The following is a 21,167-nucleotide window of genomic DNA, read 5'->3' as shown; positions in this document are numbered from 1 at the left end:
CACACAGAGAGAGAGAGAGAGAGAGAGAGAGAGAATAAGGTTGAATAAGGTTCATATTTAGAGTTGTTAAACTTTTAACATTATTATCGTTTGATCATTTGGTGAACATTATGCACTGCTTAATTATCTTCGACAAGTACTCTTAGCCTTGTGGATTCCTAAAAGCTGTTGTAAGCCAGGTGTGGTAAGGCAGATAGAGGCAGGAGGAGGAAGAGTTCAAAGCCAACCTAGATTAGTAAGACCCTGTTTTAAAAACCCAACTTTGGTGGTTTGAATAGGTATGGCCCTTATTGACTCATGTGTTTGAATGTTGGCCCATAGGGAGAGGCATTATTTTGGAGTAAGTGTGGCCTTGTTGGAGGAAGTGTGTTACTGTAGAGTGGAGGCAGGTGGGCTTTGAAGTTTCATGTACGCTCAAGCAGCACCCAGTGTGACAGTTCACTTCTTGTTGCCTTTGGATCAAGATGTAGAACTCAGCTCCTTCTCCAGCACCATGCCTGCCTGTGTGCTGCCATGTTTCCTACCATGATGATAATGGACTAATCCTCTGAAACTGTAAGCCAGCACCAATTAAATGGTTTCCTTTATAAGAGTTGCAATGGTCATGGTGTCTCTTCACAGCCTTAGAAACCTAACTAAGACACCTATACAAACACAGTAAGAAAATGTCCTCTTTTTCAGAGGGGACCCATTGTATTATACTCAGGAATGCCTAAAGCCACCGATAATTCTACGGGCCTATAGTGGGATATTCACTTTGTCTCCTTCTGTGGCACTGACCATGCCCATTGGGGGGTGGAGCCAGGGGTGGAAGTGACCTGGGGAACGAGGTTTGAGGAGGCACACCAAGGGGACAGGAGGACTTCCGGAGGCATTCTTGGAAGCAGGAACCTGCTGGTGTTCACTTGTCTATGTTGTAAGTTATTTCTCCCTGAATAAACATCTGTTCGGCCTAATTGCTTATCCAGATCCTTATTAAAACGCGATATATATGAATACTTTGTTTTTGAATGGATTGTCATTTATTGATACAATTTAAGGTCAATTTTGTGATATGTATATTTCTCCTCTTGTTTAGGTATTATGTAGAAATGTAATGTATAATTCAATATAGATTATAGATAGTACCTATGATAGATCTTATAGTTAAGTTAGTTAAGATTTCTAGATATACAGACATGTATTTGAGATGGATAGGCATTCTTCAAACCTTTCAAAGACCTACAGAATATGGCATTTAAAATGGTTTAGGGTTTTCTTGACAGTGAAACATAAATGCTCCTGGCAAAACCACCTACGTCAGAAAGGAAGATGGACATCGAAGAAATGGTTATGAAGTTTACTTCCAATATGGCAAGACTAGCCATTTGGACAAGATACTGCTCTTGTCTGGACTGTTTGACTTTAAGCTGTATAAACTGGGCATGCAGGATCCACAGAAAAGTGACTGCTGATTCCAGATGGATATTGCTACAGAGTTCCTGCTTCATGGAAGAGTCTGCCAGACAGTCTGCAGGACACAGAGAAAAATGACTGACAAACTGCCAATACAAAAAAAAAAAAAAAAAAACCAAAACAGTTTAAAGTTTCCTGCTTTGCTGAAGAGTCTGCCAGACACACTATGGCCTATGGGCTGAAGTTGGAAGATTACAGAAGAACTTCAGGTGACTGACCAGGCAGGGAGTTGTCTCTGTCATTTCTAGAGTTTATATACTATCCTTCTGTGGTCTTTGAAGGAGTTGAAGACAGATAATTATGGTTATATTTTTCCTTAGGATTAAAGATAAGTTACATATAAGACTTTAGACTCACAAAGATAGAATAGATGATGGAATATTTTCTTAAATTTTACTAATTGTTAATGGACTAAATATTGTTAACTGTGATTCTTATTTGATAACTGTTGTGTGATATATTTTGTTATGTTAAGGTTAAAACCCTTTTTTTTTTATTTAGACAGAAAAGAGGAGATGATGGAAGATGTCATTCTGTAAATATGTTTGTCATACTGGTTAATGAATAAAGCACTGTTGGCCAATAGGAAAGCAAGATAGGCGCGACTAGGAGCAAGGAGGAAAGAGGAAGTAGTAAGGAGGAGTCAAGATGGAGAGTCTGGAGAGAGCAGAATGCCAGCTGGCTCTCTGGTAAGATGAGACCACTTGGAAGTACATAGATTAACAGAAATGGGCTAATACTTAAGACAGAGCTAGCCGATAAGAAACTAGTACCTGACCAACAGCATTATATCAAATCTGGTGTGTTAATTGGAGCTGGCATGGCAGCGGTACAAGACCAGCGGCAGGCCGAAAAACCTTACTTCTTACATGGGCCCATAAATCTGCCTTTGTAGTTTCCTTGTATTAAAAAATCAAGAGCTAGAAATTGGTAAAGAAAAAATGGATTTTTTTTATAGTTTTGCCAAGCCAAAAAGAAAAAGACTTCAGGTTTCTCTCTCTTTTCCTATAACAGCATTATAATTTTACAGAGGAAAATGAAATAACAACCAAAAAACATTTGTTCTCTGTCTGTGAGATAAGCTGTCAGGACTGAGCTGTATGAGCTCTTTGCCTCCTTTCGCATCTGGGCCTATCTGTCAGCACATGAGACCCATGGGGCAATTTTAATTCTTTCAAGTCTATTGTTCAATGGCCCATTTTATACTGTTTCATATGTAGTGTGCTTATCATATATAATCATACCTCTAACCCAGTGAAACACATAGATTAGGCACAGTATAAAGATCAACAGTGATTCTTAATCTAATAGAACAATTGTAACAATGTACTGAAATAAAGCTCTCTGGAAGAGCCAAGACAAATATTCATACTTTGGACTACAGTTGACTACTGGTTATAAATCCACAGAAAATCAATGGTGACTGGGGTACCTACCCTTGCATTTCTGGGAGCATAGATGTTGTTCAGCAGGTTCTGGGGATGCTCAGGTTCATAAACCTCCTACCTTAGTTTCCTATATTTTATTTATTTTTTTTTTTGGAGACAAGGTCTATGTAGCTGACCTTGCACTTGTGTGTACGCAAGGCTTTTCCTTCTAAATGCTGGGTTTACAGGTGTGCACTGTCATGTCTAGTGTGGTTTAGTGTTGGGGACTGGACTCAGGCAAGCACTCTACCAACTGAGCTCCATCTCCAGCTAGTTTCCCTATATTTTACATTAGGAACCATAAATTGGTAAAGAAAATACGAGGTAAGGGAAGATCCCAAGGTTTTCTTTACCTCCTCTGTAATAATGTTACAATGTTACAGGAAGAAAATAAATCAAAAACTAGGAAATATACACCTTTCTATTTAACTGTGAGTTAAGTGTTAGAACAAGGTGAAATCTGAAATATTTTTTACAGTTTTATTTTTATTTACTTATTATTATTATTATTATTATTATTATTATTATTATTATTATTATTATTATTATTATTATTATTGTGTGTGTGTGTGTGTGTGTGTGTTATGTGGGTAATTGCAGGTGTCTGATCTCCTGGACCTGGAGTTAAGACATTTTTGCCATATGGTCCTTGGTGAGTTTTGAGGCCAATTTCTGGTCCTACACCAGAGTGGGAGTGTTCTGAGGCTCTGAACCATTGCTTTATGCTCTCCATCTTAAAACAAACAATACAACTTTAATTCGGGGGTAGTATGACATCACCATAGCAGCGATGAGCAGCGCACATGCGCTGTTTCGAGAAGCCCCGGCACGCTCCTGAAGCAGCAGAGCACTCCCAGCTCCCCTGAGTACGCTTCTCCCGGTACCTTGAGCTCGCTCCGCCCTGCGGAAGCAAAACTACCAATCATATCCCGCGCATTGACTGTCGTCATTAGCGCGTGCCCACTCTCGAAAGGCTTGGGGCGGGCTCTCAGCCTTGCGCAGGCGCTCCTGCACTCTCTCCACACGCTGTTTTCGCGTCTTCCATACACTAACCTAAGGCGAGAGTGGTTTCGCGTCAGGGGTCGACGAGGGTCCTGGTCGCCGCCACCATGGGCAAAACGGTTGATTCTCTGGGTCAGGGAACCCGACCCGACCCTGTGCGGAGCTTCAATCGCTGGAAGAAAAAACATAGCCACAGGCAGAACCAGAAGAAGGAGCGGAGGAAGCAGCTCAAGAAGCCGGAATGGCAGGTCGAGCGCGAGGGCATCAGCCGCCTCATGCAGAACTACGAGAAGGTGAGGCGGGCTCTGGGCACGTTCGGCCCGGCTTTGGGGACCGCGGGTGGGCGCCGCGGGGCGACACCCGCGGTAGTGGACGTCGTGGGATGGTGGAGCGGGGAAGGGGCGGACCCGCCACAGAGGCCTCACAGGTAGTCTGCTACTCAGGTCTGGCTCCTCTGCTTGGGAAAAGATAGAGAAAGGCAGTGATACTCCGGGTAGGGACACTTAGTGCAGCAGTGGTTACAGAATAGGGCAGAAATAGTAGTGACAGCTGTGCAAAGAATATAGCGGATGGAGTGAGAGCCGAGGAGGTATGTAGTTCAAGAGTGCTTGCCCAACATTCAGGGAGCCCTGTGTTCAGTCTCCAGCTCCACATAAACTGAACACATTCTGATAACTAGGGAGGTGGAGACAGGGGGAGCTGAAGTACAGATTCTACCGCAGCTTTATAGCAAGTTCGAGGTCAGCCAGGGATACACGAAACTCTGCCTCAAAAATAAAACACATAAGAAAATATGGAATGATATAAGAGAATGCTGGTTTTCTTGAGAAATGTTTAAAATAATAGAAATAATATCCACCTTTAAAATTATTCTCCAAGATTACACTTTTAGGGATCATTTCTATAGTTCGTTAAAAGTACTCTCCATGTGTTTTACATACATTCTTTGCCCCTGTTCTAGGAATGGATCTTATTATTCCATTTTATGGATGAGAACAGTAGAGTTTGGCGAGGATAAGAACCAGTACTAATTTCTCACATCTAGTAGTATGGAGTTGGAACCTAGACCCGTTTCTATTTCCAAAGCTTTTGCCCTTTAAGTTAAGCATTTAACTGTATTCCTTAGCATAATTCTGTGTTCTTTCTTATTTCCTTACTCCATGTTTTTCACCAAGAATCAGTGTACAGAAACTGGACTGTGCTGATCTGTTACTTGGCATCCTCACCTTGTAGCAAATGATCCTACATAAGTAGTCCCATAGTTAACACTTTGACAAGCTGACATTTCTTTCTGCCCTAGGCTTCTGCTCCTTAGGAATGTTATTTCCTTTCTTTCCCCATAAAACCTGTATTTTTCAGTATTCGTCTATCTCACCCTCTCAGCGAATGCCACAAGTGGAATCATCTTGGAATTAAAAAGTCATTACTTGTTATCTTGTAGCTTATATAACAGCATTAGCACTGAGATAAACTATTTAGAGTTGGTGGCATTTAAAAGTTAATGTGGGTTTTGAGTTCAGATGATTTGTTGTGATTTTGTTCACTAACTGTGTGACTTTGGTTACGTTTCTTATACTAGCTAGCTCCTCTCTTGTCCTTAAAAGGCTTAGCAATAGTACCTACCTTATAAGTTGTGAGGAATTAGTGTGGAAAGCATTATTCATAATGCCTGACCATAGAAATAGTTTAAAAGCAAATTGCTGCTGGGGCAGGGTGTTCTGTGATATGGTAGTAGTGGCACACACCTTTAATCCCAGCACTCAGGAGGCAGAGGTGCCGGGATCTCTCTGTAGACCAGGCTTACACACACTAACACTTCTAGCTTGACGTTTCATACTCTTCTCTATTCCTCTCACAAACAAGTGCTGAAGGCTTATAGATCACATCATCAGGCTTACCATAGCAACAGCCTCAGTTCTTGGTACCATTTTATTAGTTGTGAGCCAAAATACCTGACAAGGAGCACCTTAAGGAGGGAAGGGTGTATTTTGGCTTTTAGTTTGAGAGGATTTAGTCTATCTTGGCAGGGCAGAGATGGCAGCAGGAGTGTGAGATGGCTGGTCATGTTGAGACAGGTGAATGTTGGTGTTGCTTGTGTTTAGGTTGGGCCTTCCCACCTCCATTAAGCCAGTCTAGAAACTGCTCCATAAACATTTCTAAATGTTTGTTTCCTAGGTGACTTTATTCTTCCAAGTTGACAGTCAATGTTAAACATTACTCCTTCCTTCTTTGGGTATTCTACATCTGTGAAAGCAGCTCCGTAGTTAGTGGTACCACAAGTATAAGGAAGGAGTAACACATTATGTCCTGTTTAGGAGAGTATCTACCAATTGGTTCCTCCATAGGACTTAATGTTATTTGAATAGGTAGCTTTTATTTAGAAGTGATGGTTACCTCTAATTCTGTTATGTGACGGATGAGCTAGGCAGCACAATATAGCATGGGGGAGGGTTGTATTATCAAACTAATAAATCACCTAGTATTTCTTGTCTTATCTGACATTATTTCTTTTTTACAATCTTTTTTCCAGATAAATGTAAATGAAATCACAAGATTTTCAGATTTCCCTTTGTCCAAAAAAACATTGAAAGGTAGGTATCTATCTATCTATCTATCTATCTATCTATCTATCTATCTATGGTCATTTTAGGATAATTTGTTAGATTTATTCATGTCTTTTCAATTTTTTAAAGGAAGAATGTACATGCATGTTCATGTGTATGCCTGAATATAGGTTCCTATGTGTGGAGGCCAGATGACAGCCTTATTATCTTCATGAAACCATTCATCTCTTTTAAGGCAGGGTTTCTCATTGACCTGGAGCTCACTCATTAGACTAGATGGATTGGGCACCAAGCCCCAGGAGTCTTTCTCTTGTTACCTCCCAGTCTAGGTTGAAAAGCACACATCACGTGTAGCATTTTTTGTAGGTCCTGGGGATTGAACTTGGGTCATGCTTGTGAGGTTAGTGCTTTACTGATTGAGCCATCTCTCCAGTCCCATGTCTTTTCTTTAAGATTAGAGGGGAAAGGTTAACCCAGAAAAAAAAAAAAAAAAGAAAAAAAGTCTTATTTTGACATCTTTGGTATCATGAAATACCATAAACACAAGGTCTGCTTTTTTGAAAGTTTCATTTCGTAGTCTGGGGTAGCCTTGAACTCCCTTCCTTTATAGTCCAGATTGTCTTCAAACTCAACACTCTTTCCGCCAGGCATGTACCATCAACTCCATCTTGAAAATACTGAATTTTAACCATTTTTACTTCTTATTATTTCTGGATTAGTTGAAGAGATTAGTTGGTAAGGATCAGGAATCTCTGAAAAATTAGAATGAAACTTGATGATTCTATTAGTTAAACAGGAGAACAAACAAAAATATGTTATCCTTTGCATTAGGTTTTTAGGGTAGCCATAACAAAATAGCCTTAAGCAGTAAAAGTTTTCTTAAAATTGATGGCTGGAAGTTCAAGGATAAGATGCTGGCAGTAGTAGTTTCAGGGCTTGCAGATGGCTTCTCTTTTGAAGTGATTTTCTTTTTTTTTAACAAAAATTGTGTGTGTTTATGGTATGCAACAGTATGACTTGAAATATGTATATAAATCAAGCTCATTAGTGTACTTATTTTCTGCATAAAGACACTTCAATGTACTCTCAGCAATTTTCAAGCATAAAAAAGCATATAATTAACTATAGTTATTGTGATACTGTGATGTACAATATATCTGGTTTTTGTTTTTGAGATAGGTATCCCAGATTGGCCCCCATATCATATTGCTCTTTAGCTGACGATGATGTTGAACTTCCTGTCTCTACATCCTAACTACTGGTTTTATAGGCATGGACCCAGGGATCAAACCCTGGGTGTCATTCATCTAATTAACATTCTACTGACTGAACTATCCCCAGCCCACAGTGTATCTATTCCCACTTTCCTAGTTTTTGGTAACAAACATTCTTTTCTTTTTCAGGATCTATAAATATGAGATCATCTGGTGTCTATATGTAACTGGCTTGTTTCATTTAGTATATTCATTCTAGGTTCATTCATGTTGTCACCATTCTATCTATTGTTTTAAGTCCTCAAATAAGCCTTTGTCTTGAACACTGGAACAAGTAGCCTGCAGCCTAAAATAGAACAACCAATTTGTTATTATTACTGGTGTGTGTATGTTGGAGGGGGATTGTGAGTGCCACAGTGCCCATGTGGAGGTCAGACAAGTTTGTGAAGGCAGTCCTCTCCTTTCACTTTGGTTCTGGGAATCGAACTCAGGTCATCAGGCTTGCATAGCAAGCACGTTACCTGATGAGCCATCTCACTGACCTATTTCCTGCAGCATTGAAAGCTTGAAGTTATAAGCTTTTAGTTTTTAGTGTATAGGTCTCAGTGGTGGTAAGTTTGGAAGTCTAGCCTGTGAGCTTCCAGGCCTTCAAAGTTAAGTGAGCTGTTCTTTTCCTGATTTCCGTCAGGGTAGAGCAGAAGAACTTGCAGCCATCTGTTTGTGATGGGGACATACAGTCCAGCCTGTAGCATCATTCTTTAGGAATTCTCTTAAGTATCCTTCTTTCTACACTGCCAGGTTTGCAAGAAGCCCAGTACCGCTTGGTAACAGAGATACAGAAGCAGACCATAGGGTTGGCTTTGCAAGGTAAAGATGTGCTTGGAGCTGCCAAAACTGGATCTGGCAAGACTTTGGCTTTTCTTATTCCAGTAAGTACATTTATTTGGTCAGAGCCTCTTTTATTACATTTTATACAATTTTATTGCATTTTATATAATTTTATTACATTCTGTACCTACACAGAAAACAAATAGTTATGTAAATACATCAGTTGTGTAATATTGGTGTTCCTGGCCAGATAGGAGCCGCATCTATTTTGTTCTTTTCCTGCTCTCACACTCTTTAGCTCCTACCACAGTGCCTTGCTCATGGAAGGCACTCAGTCACTTATCGCAGTGAGTCAATCAGTATGCTTTTATAAGCTATTGAATTCTGAAGGAGGTAGATATTCCATCGTGGCAGTTTAGAATGGTCCTGCTCTGTCTTTGTGCTTGGCTTATTTCATTTGATATAATTCCCAGAAAGATGTTGCCTGCCACTGGTATTTATATTTACCACTTGTCTAGGATAAAGCTGAAATATATTCATGTTGTGAGAATTTGTTCCCCAGGGAGATGTAAGCACATATGTACTCCTGCCTTGCAGATACCACGAAGAAAACAAAGTATGGTCCCACTGAAATCCAACTTTGGGAACCAGTGAGTTTATGGGGCTTGCTTACAGAACATGAGTGAGATGTTATAGTTATGACATCTCCATAGCTACATTGACAGTTGTCCCACTACATCTGTATAGTCTAGCATCTCTTGAGACACTGAGGCCATATACAGTTAGGGGATATGATATATAAATGACTGGGAGGTATAGGAGAGAGTGAACAGAATCTCAGGTGAGGGTTCAGTGACCTTTCTGTTCTCTGCTATGAGAAACATCAACAATCTCAGTTTCAGGAGTCCTGGTGGTAGTTACAACTGTTCTGATTAAGATGACAGCTGTTAAGATAGTATTTTACAATAGCTCACACCAATGGGATTTGAGTCTCAATGCAGACTTTTATAATAGATTATTGAATGCACATTTGCTCTTGTCTTCAAGGTGTTGGAAGCCTTATACCGCCTTCAGTGGACATCAGCCGATGGCCTGGGGGTTCTGATAATTTCACCTACTCGAGAACTGGCCTATCAGACATTTGAGGTTTTACGCAAAGTAGGAAAGAATCATGATTTTTCTGCTGGCCTCATCATTGGTGGAAAGGTTTGTGTTCATCTGCCTCTTCCTTCAGAGGCACTATGCAGATGACAGGGAGAAAGGAGATGGAGACTCATCTAACTGGATTGGCCTTCCAGGTGGGGCCTCATTGTGATCACTCATTCAGAGCCTAGGTTCAGAAAGTCCCTTCTTGTCAGTATCTGAGTTGATGAGGCTTTTGGATGGATGTGCAGGTTAACTAGAGCAAACCTGTTTGTGTGCTTTGGGAAAGAGAACATTTCAGTATGTGGACATGTCTAAGAGGCTGAATAATTAAAAACCTGCTGTGTCAAAAATATATGAAAGGAAGATAGATTGCTTTGAGGAATATTTATTTAGAGCATGGAAAAACCTGGTCAAATTTTGTTGATTTTTTAGTACATTTGAGATGGTTGTATCTGCTATGGTCACCCCTGGATTATGAGGATAAGTAATTGTTGACTTTCTTTGCAAATGTGCCCAAGCAAGGAAGATGCAGCATCACAAATGTTTCTTATGTACCTGTTACTTGTCTTTAACATTTAGTAGCATCTGCTGGTTCTTGTCACAAGGTAAACTGTAAATTGCTTACTTGGCCCTCATCCATAAGATGTGGGAGGGTGTATGGGAGAGCCTGTTCAGTGATTCTAGTCCTGACTTAAAGAGTGTGAGTAATTCCAACTTTTAAGACAGTTTTACTGACTTGGCTCAGTAATATGTTAGTTTTTCTTCGCCTCAGAGTCCTGGATATGATGAAGGGGTCTAGGAGAGCTCTGAGCTTCTTAGGTCTTCACTGAGGACTTTGATTTAATTTGGAAATGTGGGTGTGCTACACAATTGGAAGGGAGAAGTGTGGTATATATTTCTAAGTATTTAAACTGCTCTGATGAAATTCTATGTACAAGTTGTTTTTATAGTTGTGCACAGGCTGCTGTGAGGCATCTGTATCTATGTGTAATCAAAGAAACAACTATTTGCAGGATTTGAAACATGAAGCTGAGAGGATCAACAACATAAATATACTTGTTTGCACACCAGGTCGACTTCTTCAACACATGGATGAAACAATATGTTTTCATGCCACCGATCTTCAGATGTTAGGTGAGTCTTATGATTTCTGGTAAAAACCAAAACAAAACACCATTCCGCCCAAAAATCTCCCACCCACCCCCAACAAAACAGTTCACTACCAAGAAAGCCCTCCTAAGATATAGTAATTGAACTGTTGTATTAGATAACATGATGAAAACAATCTGAGAAATAATCTTTTTTTATTTTGATATTTGGTAGTTCAAGGTTGTTTTTTTTTTTTTTTTTCCTTTTCTCCTTTTTTAATCAAAAGAGAAAAAATGTATGGACTCTATTTATTTAAGTAGGTGCTGACATTTTTTTTCTTTTTTCTTTCTAGCACATGTGTGTTCACTCCTGGGTGGGTGCATATGGAGTCCAGAGGTTGATGTCAGGTGTCTTCCTCTATTGATTTCTACTTTATTTACTGAGGCAGGGTCTTCTGGTGAATTCAGAGTGTACCAAATTGACAAGTACAGCTGACCAGCTTGCCTGGGGACCCTGTATCTTTCTCAAGTGCTGGGACTTTGCTTTTTGTATGGGTGAATATCTGAACTCTAGTCTTTATGCTTACATGGCAAGTGCTTGTCCACTGAGCCATCTCCCCAGCCCCTTCTTTTTTTTCCCTTTTAAGTAATACCTACTTTTGGTAACTTAAAAAGTCAGATTACCATTTGTTTTAATGAACTTCTTTTTAACATGAAGATGCTGCTTACAGTTATTTTGATAGCTTTTCATTTTGAAGGCTTTGTACTGACAGAAAAGTTGCAGTGGTAGAGTTTCCATGTTGCTTTTTATCCAGTTGCCCCTAGTTTTAAACTTGACATAACTATTATCAATACCTTTGTCAGTAGTAAGAGTAACAATGTACTATGTAAATTTAATGCTAGGTTTCTTTGTTTAGAGTTTATGAGTTTTCTTCGGTTATTATCATTTTGTTTTGAATTGGGATTCTGGCATTTGAACTCCAGGCCTTATACATGCTAGGCAATTGTACTACCCCTAAACTGTTTGTCTTTATCTTAGCTAAGGTTCTTTCCTGCTTTAGAATCCCAAGCAGTGTACTAAATTGCATTTAGTGTAATGTATTCTTTATTATAGAGCAACTTGCATCTTTATTTTTTCAGTTCTTGATGAAGCAGATAGGATCTTGGACATGGGCTTTGCTGACACCATGAATGCTATTATTGAAAATCTTCCCAAGAAGCGCCAGACTTTACTTTTCTCAGCCACACAGACCAAATCTGTAAAGGACCTGGCACGCTTGAGTTTGAAAGATCCTGAGTATGTTTGGGTTCATGAAAAAGCGAAATACAGGTAGGGACTCTTTTCTCCCTGAACCATCTTTTTAGTTCAGTGATTGATAATCTAAATTTTTAAAATTGTGTGCAGAGTATGCTTTTTATCATTAGTTACACAAAACATACTATTCATGTTTATTAAAATTACTCAAATTCTGTATATGTTTAAGTATGAGAATATTTTAAATGTAGCATTTCTGAAAATGTGTCTGGAGAACAAACATTTTTGATATGATGTTAACAGGTCTTTTACCATTTACTAACCACTCCCACTATAAGTGAGGGAGAGAGGATCAATTTTTGGATGATAATAGCAAATACTGAGTTAAAGTTAAACATTGCTCTTGACAAAATTTCTCAGAATCTTTTATGTTTTGATGGACATTGTGATTCTTAAAGTAGTGAGATGGATACAGTGTGCTAAATCTATTAAAATTGAGTACAAAGTCACACTGTTAAGCAGTAGTAATGAATTATGGAACATATCAAATGTACTGATATTTACCAAAATGGTTTTCTGTTTGGAATTGTCCTAGCTACTATTATTTTTATCTTAGACTTAATAAATGTAGACTGTAGTATATATGTTTATGACAGTAAAGAGTGTATATGTTTGTGGGATAAAAATAGCTGGAATTGTTTTGAATCATATTTAATACCTGATATGAGTCATTATAGACTGTGGACATAGTTGACTTTCTGAAGATGCATTTTAAATTGAGAATAAGTTGGATTCTATAAAGATATCAATTTGTATTCAGATTTGCTCTTCTTTCTTCTTAAAAGTCTCTTATTTTTGATGAGGAAATGTCAGTCTAAAGAAAGATTTGGAAAAAGAACTCTTAATTTTTGTAAGTTTTTAAATATATTTCTTAGATAAAAATGTATACTATGGATTGTAAGGAGTAAGGTTTTTCTTGCTGGCCTGGACCCACCATGGCGCCAGCCCCAATTAACACACAGAGACTCTGTATTTGATATAATGCTGTTGGCCAGGTACTAGTTTCTTATTGGCTAGCTCTGTCTTAATTATTAACCCATTTCTATTAATCTAAGTACTTCCACATGGTCTCATCTTATCAGAGAGAGGGGGCCAGCGGTTCTGCTCTCTCCAGTCTCTCCATGTTGACTCCTCCCTACTACTACCTCGAATCCTCCTTGTCCCGCCTATCTTGCTTTCCTATTGGCCAACAGTGCTTTATTCATTAACCAGTGTAAGAAACATATTTACAGAATGACATCTCCCATCAATGGGTATTTAATCCATCTTGGCTTTGTTGACTAGATCGCTAAGATTAAAGAAAAACTTGAGCAGAGTGTTGGTGTACACCTTTAATCCCAGCACTTGGGGGGTAGAGGCAGGCGGATCTTTGTGAGTTTGAGACCAGTCTGGTCTACAGAATGAGTTCCAGGACAGCTAGGACTACACAGAGAAACCCTGTCTTGAAAAAAATTTTCACACCTTCCCTTCCCAAAAGAAAGAAAAACCTGATTTTCATGATTTTAGTTGTTTTTAGTGGAGCTTTGGCTACATGGACATGGGGATAGAAAGAAGTATTAGAGGAATAATTTTTCCTTGACTTATTCTTGAGGAGATGTTATTTTTCAGTTCTGTTGAGGTATCTTAATATTTTTGTTAGGATAAACTTGAAGTAGACACTATCCAGGTTAGTTTGAGTTAGTGAGATGACTGATAACTCACATCTCTTTTTATTTTATACTCATATCTCTTGTTGGTAGCAGAGTTGGTTATCTATAGATCATAAGATTTTAGAAATATTGATTGCAAATACTTTCATAAAACAAGTGAGTTTTGAAACATAGTTTTGCCATTTGTAAAGCTGTGACTTTCAAATAAAGTTAGAAGGCAGATGTGTAGATATGTAACTTCCTTGCTATGCTTTTATAATGATGACTGTAGGACTCTGACCCAAAATTCTAAAGCCCTAAAATGAAAGCAGGTGCTGTTGGGACTTTTGTATAATGTTCTTATGGACTTTGCTTCTTTAATAGCATCACTATCATTAACAGTTTATGAAAGATAAACAAGACCGTCTTGCCTGGGCTATTGGTGCAGCTCTGTAACTCCAGTTATTCAAGAGGCTGAGACAGGAGGATCACAGATTGAAGGCCTACCTTAGCCACTTAGTGAATCTCCACCTTAAAATAAAAAGTTAAAAGAGGCACAGCATATAAATCAGTGGTAGAGTTTGTCCCTATCATTCATGAGACTCTATACTCAGTCTTCAGTTGCAAATCCAGACCTAGACCTAAACTGTAAAATCCATTGTATATAGATGATCTTCTCAAATTGTGTGAAGGACCCACGAATTAAGTTTAGGTTTTCTTAAAGATGAACATCAGCATGTATTTATAAAAAGTACATTGATTTTTAAAAAAAATATTACTATATGGATAAATGATGCTTATAATGGTTTTCGGGGAAATAGCTGTCTTTGTGCCATAGCAAATTTGTCATGTTTTTCAGTGATTATAGGTTAAATTATCTGGAGAAGTGGGAAAGATTTCAAATTTTAGATAATGTTGTTGAGCTGTTATTACATACAGAGTTAGTATTGTGTGGTATTATATTTCTTAAATTAAAAAATGTATCATCTCTACTAAGTTTGGACTTTAATGTCTACCTTAGTACTAATTATTTGGGTCATCTAAGCTTTCTTTTGTTAGTGTTTCACTAGTTAATCTTTTATTGTCCTTTTACTCTGTCACCTCTACCCACCTTGTGCATGCTGGGTAGGTGGCATAATACTGAGCTACACTGCCCAGCCCTTGGGGACATCCTCTCAAGCTGTAATGTGAGACTGCCATTATCTCTGCTTGTTTCTGTAGGTTCCTACAGAAGCCTTTTGCTTGTCAGTGTCACACATTTTTCCTCCTGTGCATTCACTTAGGAACTGGCTTACCCCTTTAGGGTAAATTAAAAAGTTTAGGTATAGTTTTTCTTCTATTTCTATTTGGATTATTTGGTAGTTTGATGTCTAGTTTCTTGAGTTCTTTGTATATTTTGGAGATCAGCCCTCTGTCAGATGTGGGGTTGGTGAAGATCTTTTTCCATTCTGCAGGGACCCGTTTTGTATTGTTGACTGTATTCTTTGCTTTACAGAAGCTTCTCACTTTCAGGAGGTCCCATTTATTAATTACTCTTCCCTGTGTCTGTGCTATTGGTGTTTTATTTAGGAAGTGTTCTCCTGTGCCTATGCATTCAATGTATTTTCCACTTCTCTTCTATGAGATTCAGTGTGGATGGATTTTTATTGAGGTCTTTGATCCATTTGGACTTGAGTTTTGTGCATGGTGATAGATAAGGATCTATTTGCATTCTTCTACATGTTGACAGACAGTTATACAAGCAGCATTTGTTGAATATATTTTCTATTTTTCCATTTTATATTTTTTAGCTTCTTTGTCAAAAATTAGGTAGGTGTTCATGGGTGTATGGCTTGATACTGGGGTCTTTGAGTTGATTCCATTGGTCGACCTGCCTGTTTTTATGCCAATACCAAGCTGTTTTCATTACTATAACTCTGTAGTAGAGCTTGAAGTCAGGTGATCCTTTATTGTACAAGATTGTTTTGGCTATTCTGGTTTTTTTTTGTTTTTCATATAAAGTTGAGTATTTTTCTTTCAAGGTCTGTGAAGATTGTGCTGGGATTTTGATGGGGATTGCATTGAATCTGTAGATTTCTTTTGATAGGATTGCTGTTTTTACTATCTTGATCCTACCTATCTAAGAGCATGGGAGGTCTTTCAATTTTCTGATATTGCCTTTAATTTCTTTCTTTAAAGACTTGAAGTTCTTGTCATACAGGTCTTTTACTTGTTTGGTTAGAGTTATCCCAAGATATTTTATGTTATTTGTGGCTATTGTAAAAGGTTATGTTTCTCTGATTTCTTTTCAGCCCGTTTATCATCTCTATATAGGAGGGCTACTGATTTTTTTGAGTTAATCTTGCACCCTGCCACATTACTGGAGGTGTTTATCAGTTGTAGGAATTCTGTGGTATAAATTTTGCGGTCACTTATGTAAACTATCATATCATTAGCTAATAGTGAGAGCCTTGACTTCTTCTTTTCCTTTTGTTGTCTCATTGCTCTAGCTAGAACTTCCAAGTACAATATTGAATAGAATAGATATTGAGAGAGTGGGCAGCCTTTTTTTGTGTGAGGGACATCTTATATGCTTATTTGTGTGGCACATCTTTTATGTTCATTTGTGATCTGAACATTGCTTTTGGGCAGGTAACCGATAAGAGTTTTATTTTTTTCTCCTAAATTGGGGATTTGTATTTTCATAAGTGATTTTTTTGGGGTGTGTTTTATGGAGAACAGTTCTCTATTGAATGTTTAGTTTGCAAATATTAAACTCTTTGGCTTTTCTTTTCATTCGTTCTCTTAACATAAGAATTTATTATGAATTAGAAAATTTAAATTTCAGTGAATTCTATGTTATCATTTCTTTTGGTATATGTAAGTATTTAACTTAAAGTTTTTGGATCATCTGCTGCTTTTCCTTTAAACAGTGTGGCAACACTTGGTTGTGCAAGCATATGCATATGTAGTGTTTATTACCAGTCTCACAGTGCTAAACTGTCCTATTCTGTTACTTGCTTCTCTACTTAATGATAGATACCAGAGGTTTCTCCACAGTGACACATGGATATATTTCACATTCTTTTTATAGTTGCATAATACCTTATGGTATTGGTGTCTAATAGTTCATTCCACAAGTTCCTTAGTAATGGACATTTGGGTGGATTTCTTTTTTAATTTTTTTTTTTTTTTTTTTTTTTTTTTTTGGTTTTTCGAGACAGGGTTTCTCTGTGTAGCTTTGGAGCCTATCCTGGCACTCACTCTGAGACCAGGCTGGCCTCAAACTCACAGATAACTGCCTGTCTCTGCCTCCTGGTGCTGGGATTTAAGGTGTGTGCCACCACTTCCTGGCAACCTTTTTGGTTTTAAATAATGCCATTTATCTTTTATATGCCAGATTAATTCGGAATAAAATTATGAGAGTTTTTCCAATAGTAAGTCTATATATACTTTTCAGACATTATTATGAATTTTCAAATGTGTAACAAATTGAGACGTTTGTAATACATCTTTTAAAAATGTTGCTTATTCATAATTTCACGTATATATATATATATACATATATACATATAATATATAGTCATTACATTTCCATTACTCTCTCTTACATCCTTTCTTCCCCCATTGTACCTCTCCTTCCTGATAAGTCTGTCTCCTACTTCCATGTCTATAATACGTTCTTTATACCTGCTATATATGATCTTAGTATCTACCAATGATAATCCATTTACTAGCTATTTCTTCATACTTTTGTATATTAACCCATAAATGCTTCAGCATCCGTGATCACAAATGTGAGGTCAATATTGATATATTTTCTTCTTTGTCACATTTACTATTAAACGTGCATATGTTAAGTCTAAATTGCTTAGATGTATGTTTATACTTATCTAATCCCTAACCCAATAAATGATGTAGACGTTAGCCATCACCCCCCCAAAGTTTTCCTCTGCTGCTTCTCACAGATGGTGGTCTTCACCTTCTTTCTGTGGTTGACTCTTGGTTTTGTACTTCTGTATATATCTTTTCATACAACCTCTGGAGGATTTTGAATATATTTAGCTATGGTAAGTTTATTTTATAGGGGCAATAGAGAAAAAAGTTTGTATGACAGAAATTGGGAGAATGGACCACTGGTAAATTTCTTTTGTTAAGTGTTGATTTCAAAGCAGAAATATGACATTGTTAAAAGAATTTGTTTTTCTTGATTCTACAAGCACCCCTGCTACGTTGGAACAGAACTATATAGTTTGTGAGCTGCATCAAAAAATCAGTGTGCTGTTTTCCTTTTTGAGAAGTCACCTAAAGAAGAAGAGTATTGTGTTTTTCTCCAGTTGCAAAGAGGTATTGATTCCTTAATTTTTCCTTTTGAATGTGTTTGCATTAGATCACCATCCTTGAGCTGTCATTTCAGCTAGACAAATCATTACTCTGTATGCTATGCAATGCTAGGAGACAGATCTATAAAGATTGGTAATCCTGTGTTTTTGTTTTTCAAGACAGGGTTTCTCTGTGTAGATTTGGAGCCTGTCATTGAACTAGCTCTTGTAGACCAGGCTAATCTTGAATTCACAGAGATCCACCTGCCTCTGCCTCTTGAGTGCTGGGATTAAAGGTGTGCACCACCACCAACACCTGGCCTGAGTTTTGTTGGGGGGAAAAAAAAAATCATGAATGAGACTTCAAGCCCATTGAAGGCAGACACTTGGCTATCTTCTTTTTAGTACTGTTTTAGACTTTAATGATTCTGGGAACATAGTAGTCTCCATCAGATGTATAGGCAAAAGGAACTTAGCTAGACTAAGTTGAGGCTTTTATAATGTAGCAGTTCTTTACCCATCCAAGTATATGGAACTGAATATTCCTTCTTACCTGTGCCCCAAACCTTTGTTAATGGTCATCTCTTTTTGTAATGCTTGCCTTACATACCTTTGCCACTTCTGAGTAAATAGTTGGTGCTTTTTAAGGCAAATTTGAATTGTTATACCCGAAAGTCCTTTTTAGGATCCTTTTGGGATCAGTTTGTCCTAATATCTATCTATCTATCTATCTATCTATCTATCTATCTATCTATCTATCTATCTACTTACCTTTATCTATCTGTCCATCTATCTATCTGTAATATCTTATCTATAGTCTTATTTAGTTAATAAATAATTGGTGAATAGCAGTCTTGTACTAGGAGTAAGGGATTCAAGAAAGTATAGGAGTATTTGTTCTCCCTTAGGGAGAAGAGCTCATGGTTGATTTATATACTACTTTCTTTGTATTAAGATTCCTGATGATAGACATATAATAAATTCTCAATTTCTTACCTTTATAGTAGCTTAGCATGTTAACTGTATAGGTGAGTTTCTCTCTAACTTATGGAAAAGTAAGATGTCTGTTTCTGTTGTGTACTGAAGCCTATAATTTTTCTGTGTAAAGAATGATTTCAGGTGTTCTTGGGACTTATTTCAGAGTTTTCTATCTCTTTGGGAAGAGTTGGGTTTGGTACTAGAGAATAAGAAATGATGTTCAGAGTTGTTTTTATTCTAATTTTGTTTTTCTTCTTGACACAGTAGTTAGTTGTCTGTGCTTGCTTGTCAGGGTGTCAGTCAGACTTTACCACAGGACAGAATTACCTTAAGGGAAGAATTATTTTAGTTCATGCTTTCAGAGATCTTAGTCTGTCGGAAGGGTGTGTATGACTGAGCAGAGTGGCTCATGTCATGGCAGCCAGGGAGCAGAGAGAGAAAGCCTGATTCAGATGTCCCCACATTCAGTCCCCTTAGCTTATCTTGTCTGGAAAGGCCCTTATAGTTCTATTGGGGTATGCTTTATTAATTTCCCTCTAATCAAATTGATAATCAAGATCTACTGTCACAGTGATCAACCCTGTGTGTTCCAGGCTGTCTTCTGCATATGGCCTTTGCTATAGCAATTGTCCGTTTGTTGTGCCCATTTTTACCTCTTTACCTTTTGTTGATAATTTCCTATACTAAGAATTAAAAGCACACCCAGTGTTCCTGTCTTTGTACTTCAGCAATGCCTTCTAAAGATTTATTTTTACTAGTCAAGTCAACTTCTTCACCTTCTGTTCTGTCCTTAACCATCTATTCAGTCATCTCTTAAAGGATACTGGTTTCCAGTTCATGCTATGTTATTAGTTCTTGTACTTGCCTTCGCAGAAGCATTACCCACCTCTTAAAATTTTGACTTCATACCCATTAACCTGTCTTTCTTCTACCTTGCTGACTGATCTATTTAAACTACTTTTGCTGTGTTTTTCCTCTGTTTAACTGCTGGAACTTTGAGTACTTCTGATTTCTCTCTTTTGCCCCCTTTTCTTAGTATGCTTTGTGGGTAACTTCCTGACTTTCATGGTGTGAATGCAATCTTTATACTGTCTACTGTAGAATCTATATCTCAAGTCCTGACTTCTTTCCCGAGCTTCCCTTTGACTGCTGAGAGTATCTAGTTGTATGGAGAGGCTTCTCAAATAAGAACAATTTAAGAGTTGCTTTTCCCAGATCTGCTTCCCTCAACTCTTCTCCATTTTTGTAATCCTTAATTCTGGTCTTTTCATCCTTAGTAATGCTATTGGTAATTTGTTAGCTTTATACCTTCTCATCATCTCCCATGCTCCTACAGTTTGGCCCATTCTTAACTTTCTGTTTGCCTCCCATTTGGTCTCCCTATTCTTTTAGATTTTCTACTTTAGTCAAAGTGATCTTTGAGAAATGGCCACTAGAATGTTCCACTGATTTACCTAAAACCCTCTAATGACTTTCCATGAGTTAGAGAAGTCCATGCTTAGATTCCATAAGGCTTTTTAGGTCACATTTACCTTCCGCTTCAGCTGGTTTCTTATAGAATAGGAATCGAAGTCCACTATTGATTGAAGAGAGTCAGATTGCAGAAAGTTTTCTTAAAGTCTTAACTGAATTTCTGTATGCGGTTTTCATAAAACTAACTAGCCTTGGTGCATCTATGACCTGCAGAGTCTCCTTTACCATCTCCTTTTTCGTATTGTATCCTTCATGTAACGTTACAGTAAAAAGGCATGAGTTCATTATTCCTGATTTTATTTGTATCAGAGGTTTTCTGGCTCTAGAATATTAAAGAGCATAGAAGTAATAAACAGCAATCCATGGTCCATAAAGGAAGGTAACATATAATTCCTTTTAGAAGTAATGCAGTTTATGGGTTTAGGGGCAGACTGAAACACTTACGACTAGTAACAGGTTGTGCAATTCAGGCTTCTTTGCATTATAGTCATCTTTTATTGTGATTTTGGCATTTTCGTAGTTCAAAAAGTTTCCATTTGATCCATTTTTTAAAAATTTATGTGAACAAATTTTCTTAATGTGTTAGAAATGACATTGAATTCTGCCTCAGTCTAACAGTACCTGGTTAGTAGTAAGTACTACTAATACTAAATAAATACTAAATAAAACTAAAAAAATAGTTAACTCCTTTATACCTATACATTGAAATATATTTATAATAACATTTTACTTATGTCTAAATTATTTA

General features: G+C 37.7%; 1 protein-coding gene across 1 annotated transcript in view; it reads left to right on the top strand.

Moving 5' to 3' along the window:
* Positions 1 to 3,936: 3,936 nt before the first annotated feature.
* Positions 3,937 to 21,167, top strand: part of Ddx10 (DEAD-box helicase 10) — a 158,661-nt gene continuing 141,430 nt past the window's right edge. Inside the window, exons 1-7 of the mRNA XM_051197470.1 lie at positions 3,937 to 4,177; positions 6,415 to 6,475; positions 8,461 to 8,591; positions 9,538 to 9,696; positions 10,650 to 10,770; positions 11,865 to 12,054; positions 17,867 to 17,993. Of these exons, the coding sequence (XP_051053427.1) occupies positions 3,992 to 4,177; positions 6,415 to 6,475; positions 8,461 to 8,591; positions 9,538 to 9,696; positions 10,650 to 10,770; positions 11,865 to 12,054; positions 17,867 to 17,993 (975 nt within the window). The 5' untranslated portion in view covers positions 3,937 to 3,991. The remainder of the gene's footprint in view (positions 4,178 to 6,414; positions 6,476 to 8,460; positions 8,592 to 9,537; positions 9,697 to 10,649; positions 10,771 to 11,864; positions 12,055 to 17,866; positions 17,994 to 21,167) is intronic.

Source organism: Phodopus roborovskii, unplaced genomic scaffold (assembly GCF_943737965.1).
Source record: "Phodopus roborovskii unplaced genomic scaffold, PHOROB, whole genome shotgun sequence".
In the NCBI taxonomy this organism is placed as follows: Eukaryota; Metazoa; Chordata; class Mammalia; order Rodentia; family Cricetidae; genus Phodopus; species Phodopus roborovskii.
Note: the sequence above shows the minus strand (reverse complement) of the source record. Positions and strands in the feature narration are given on the sequence as shown.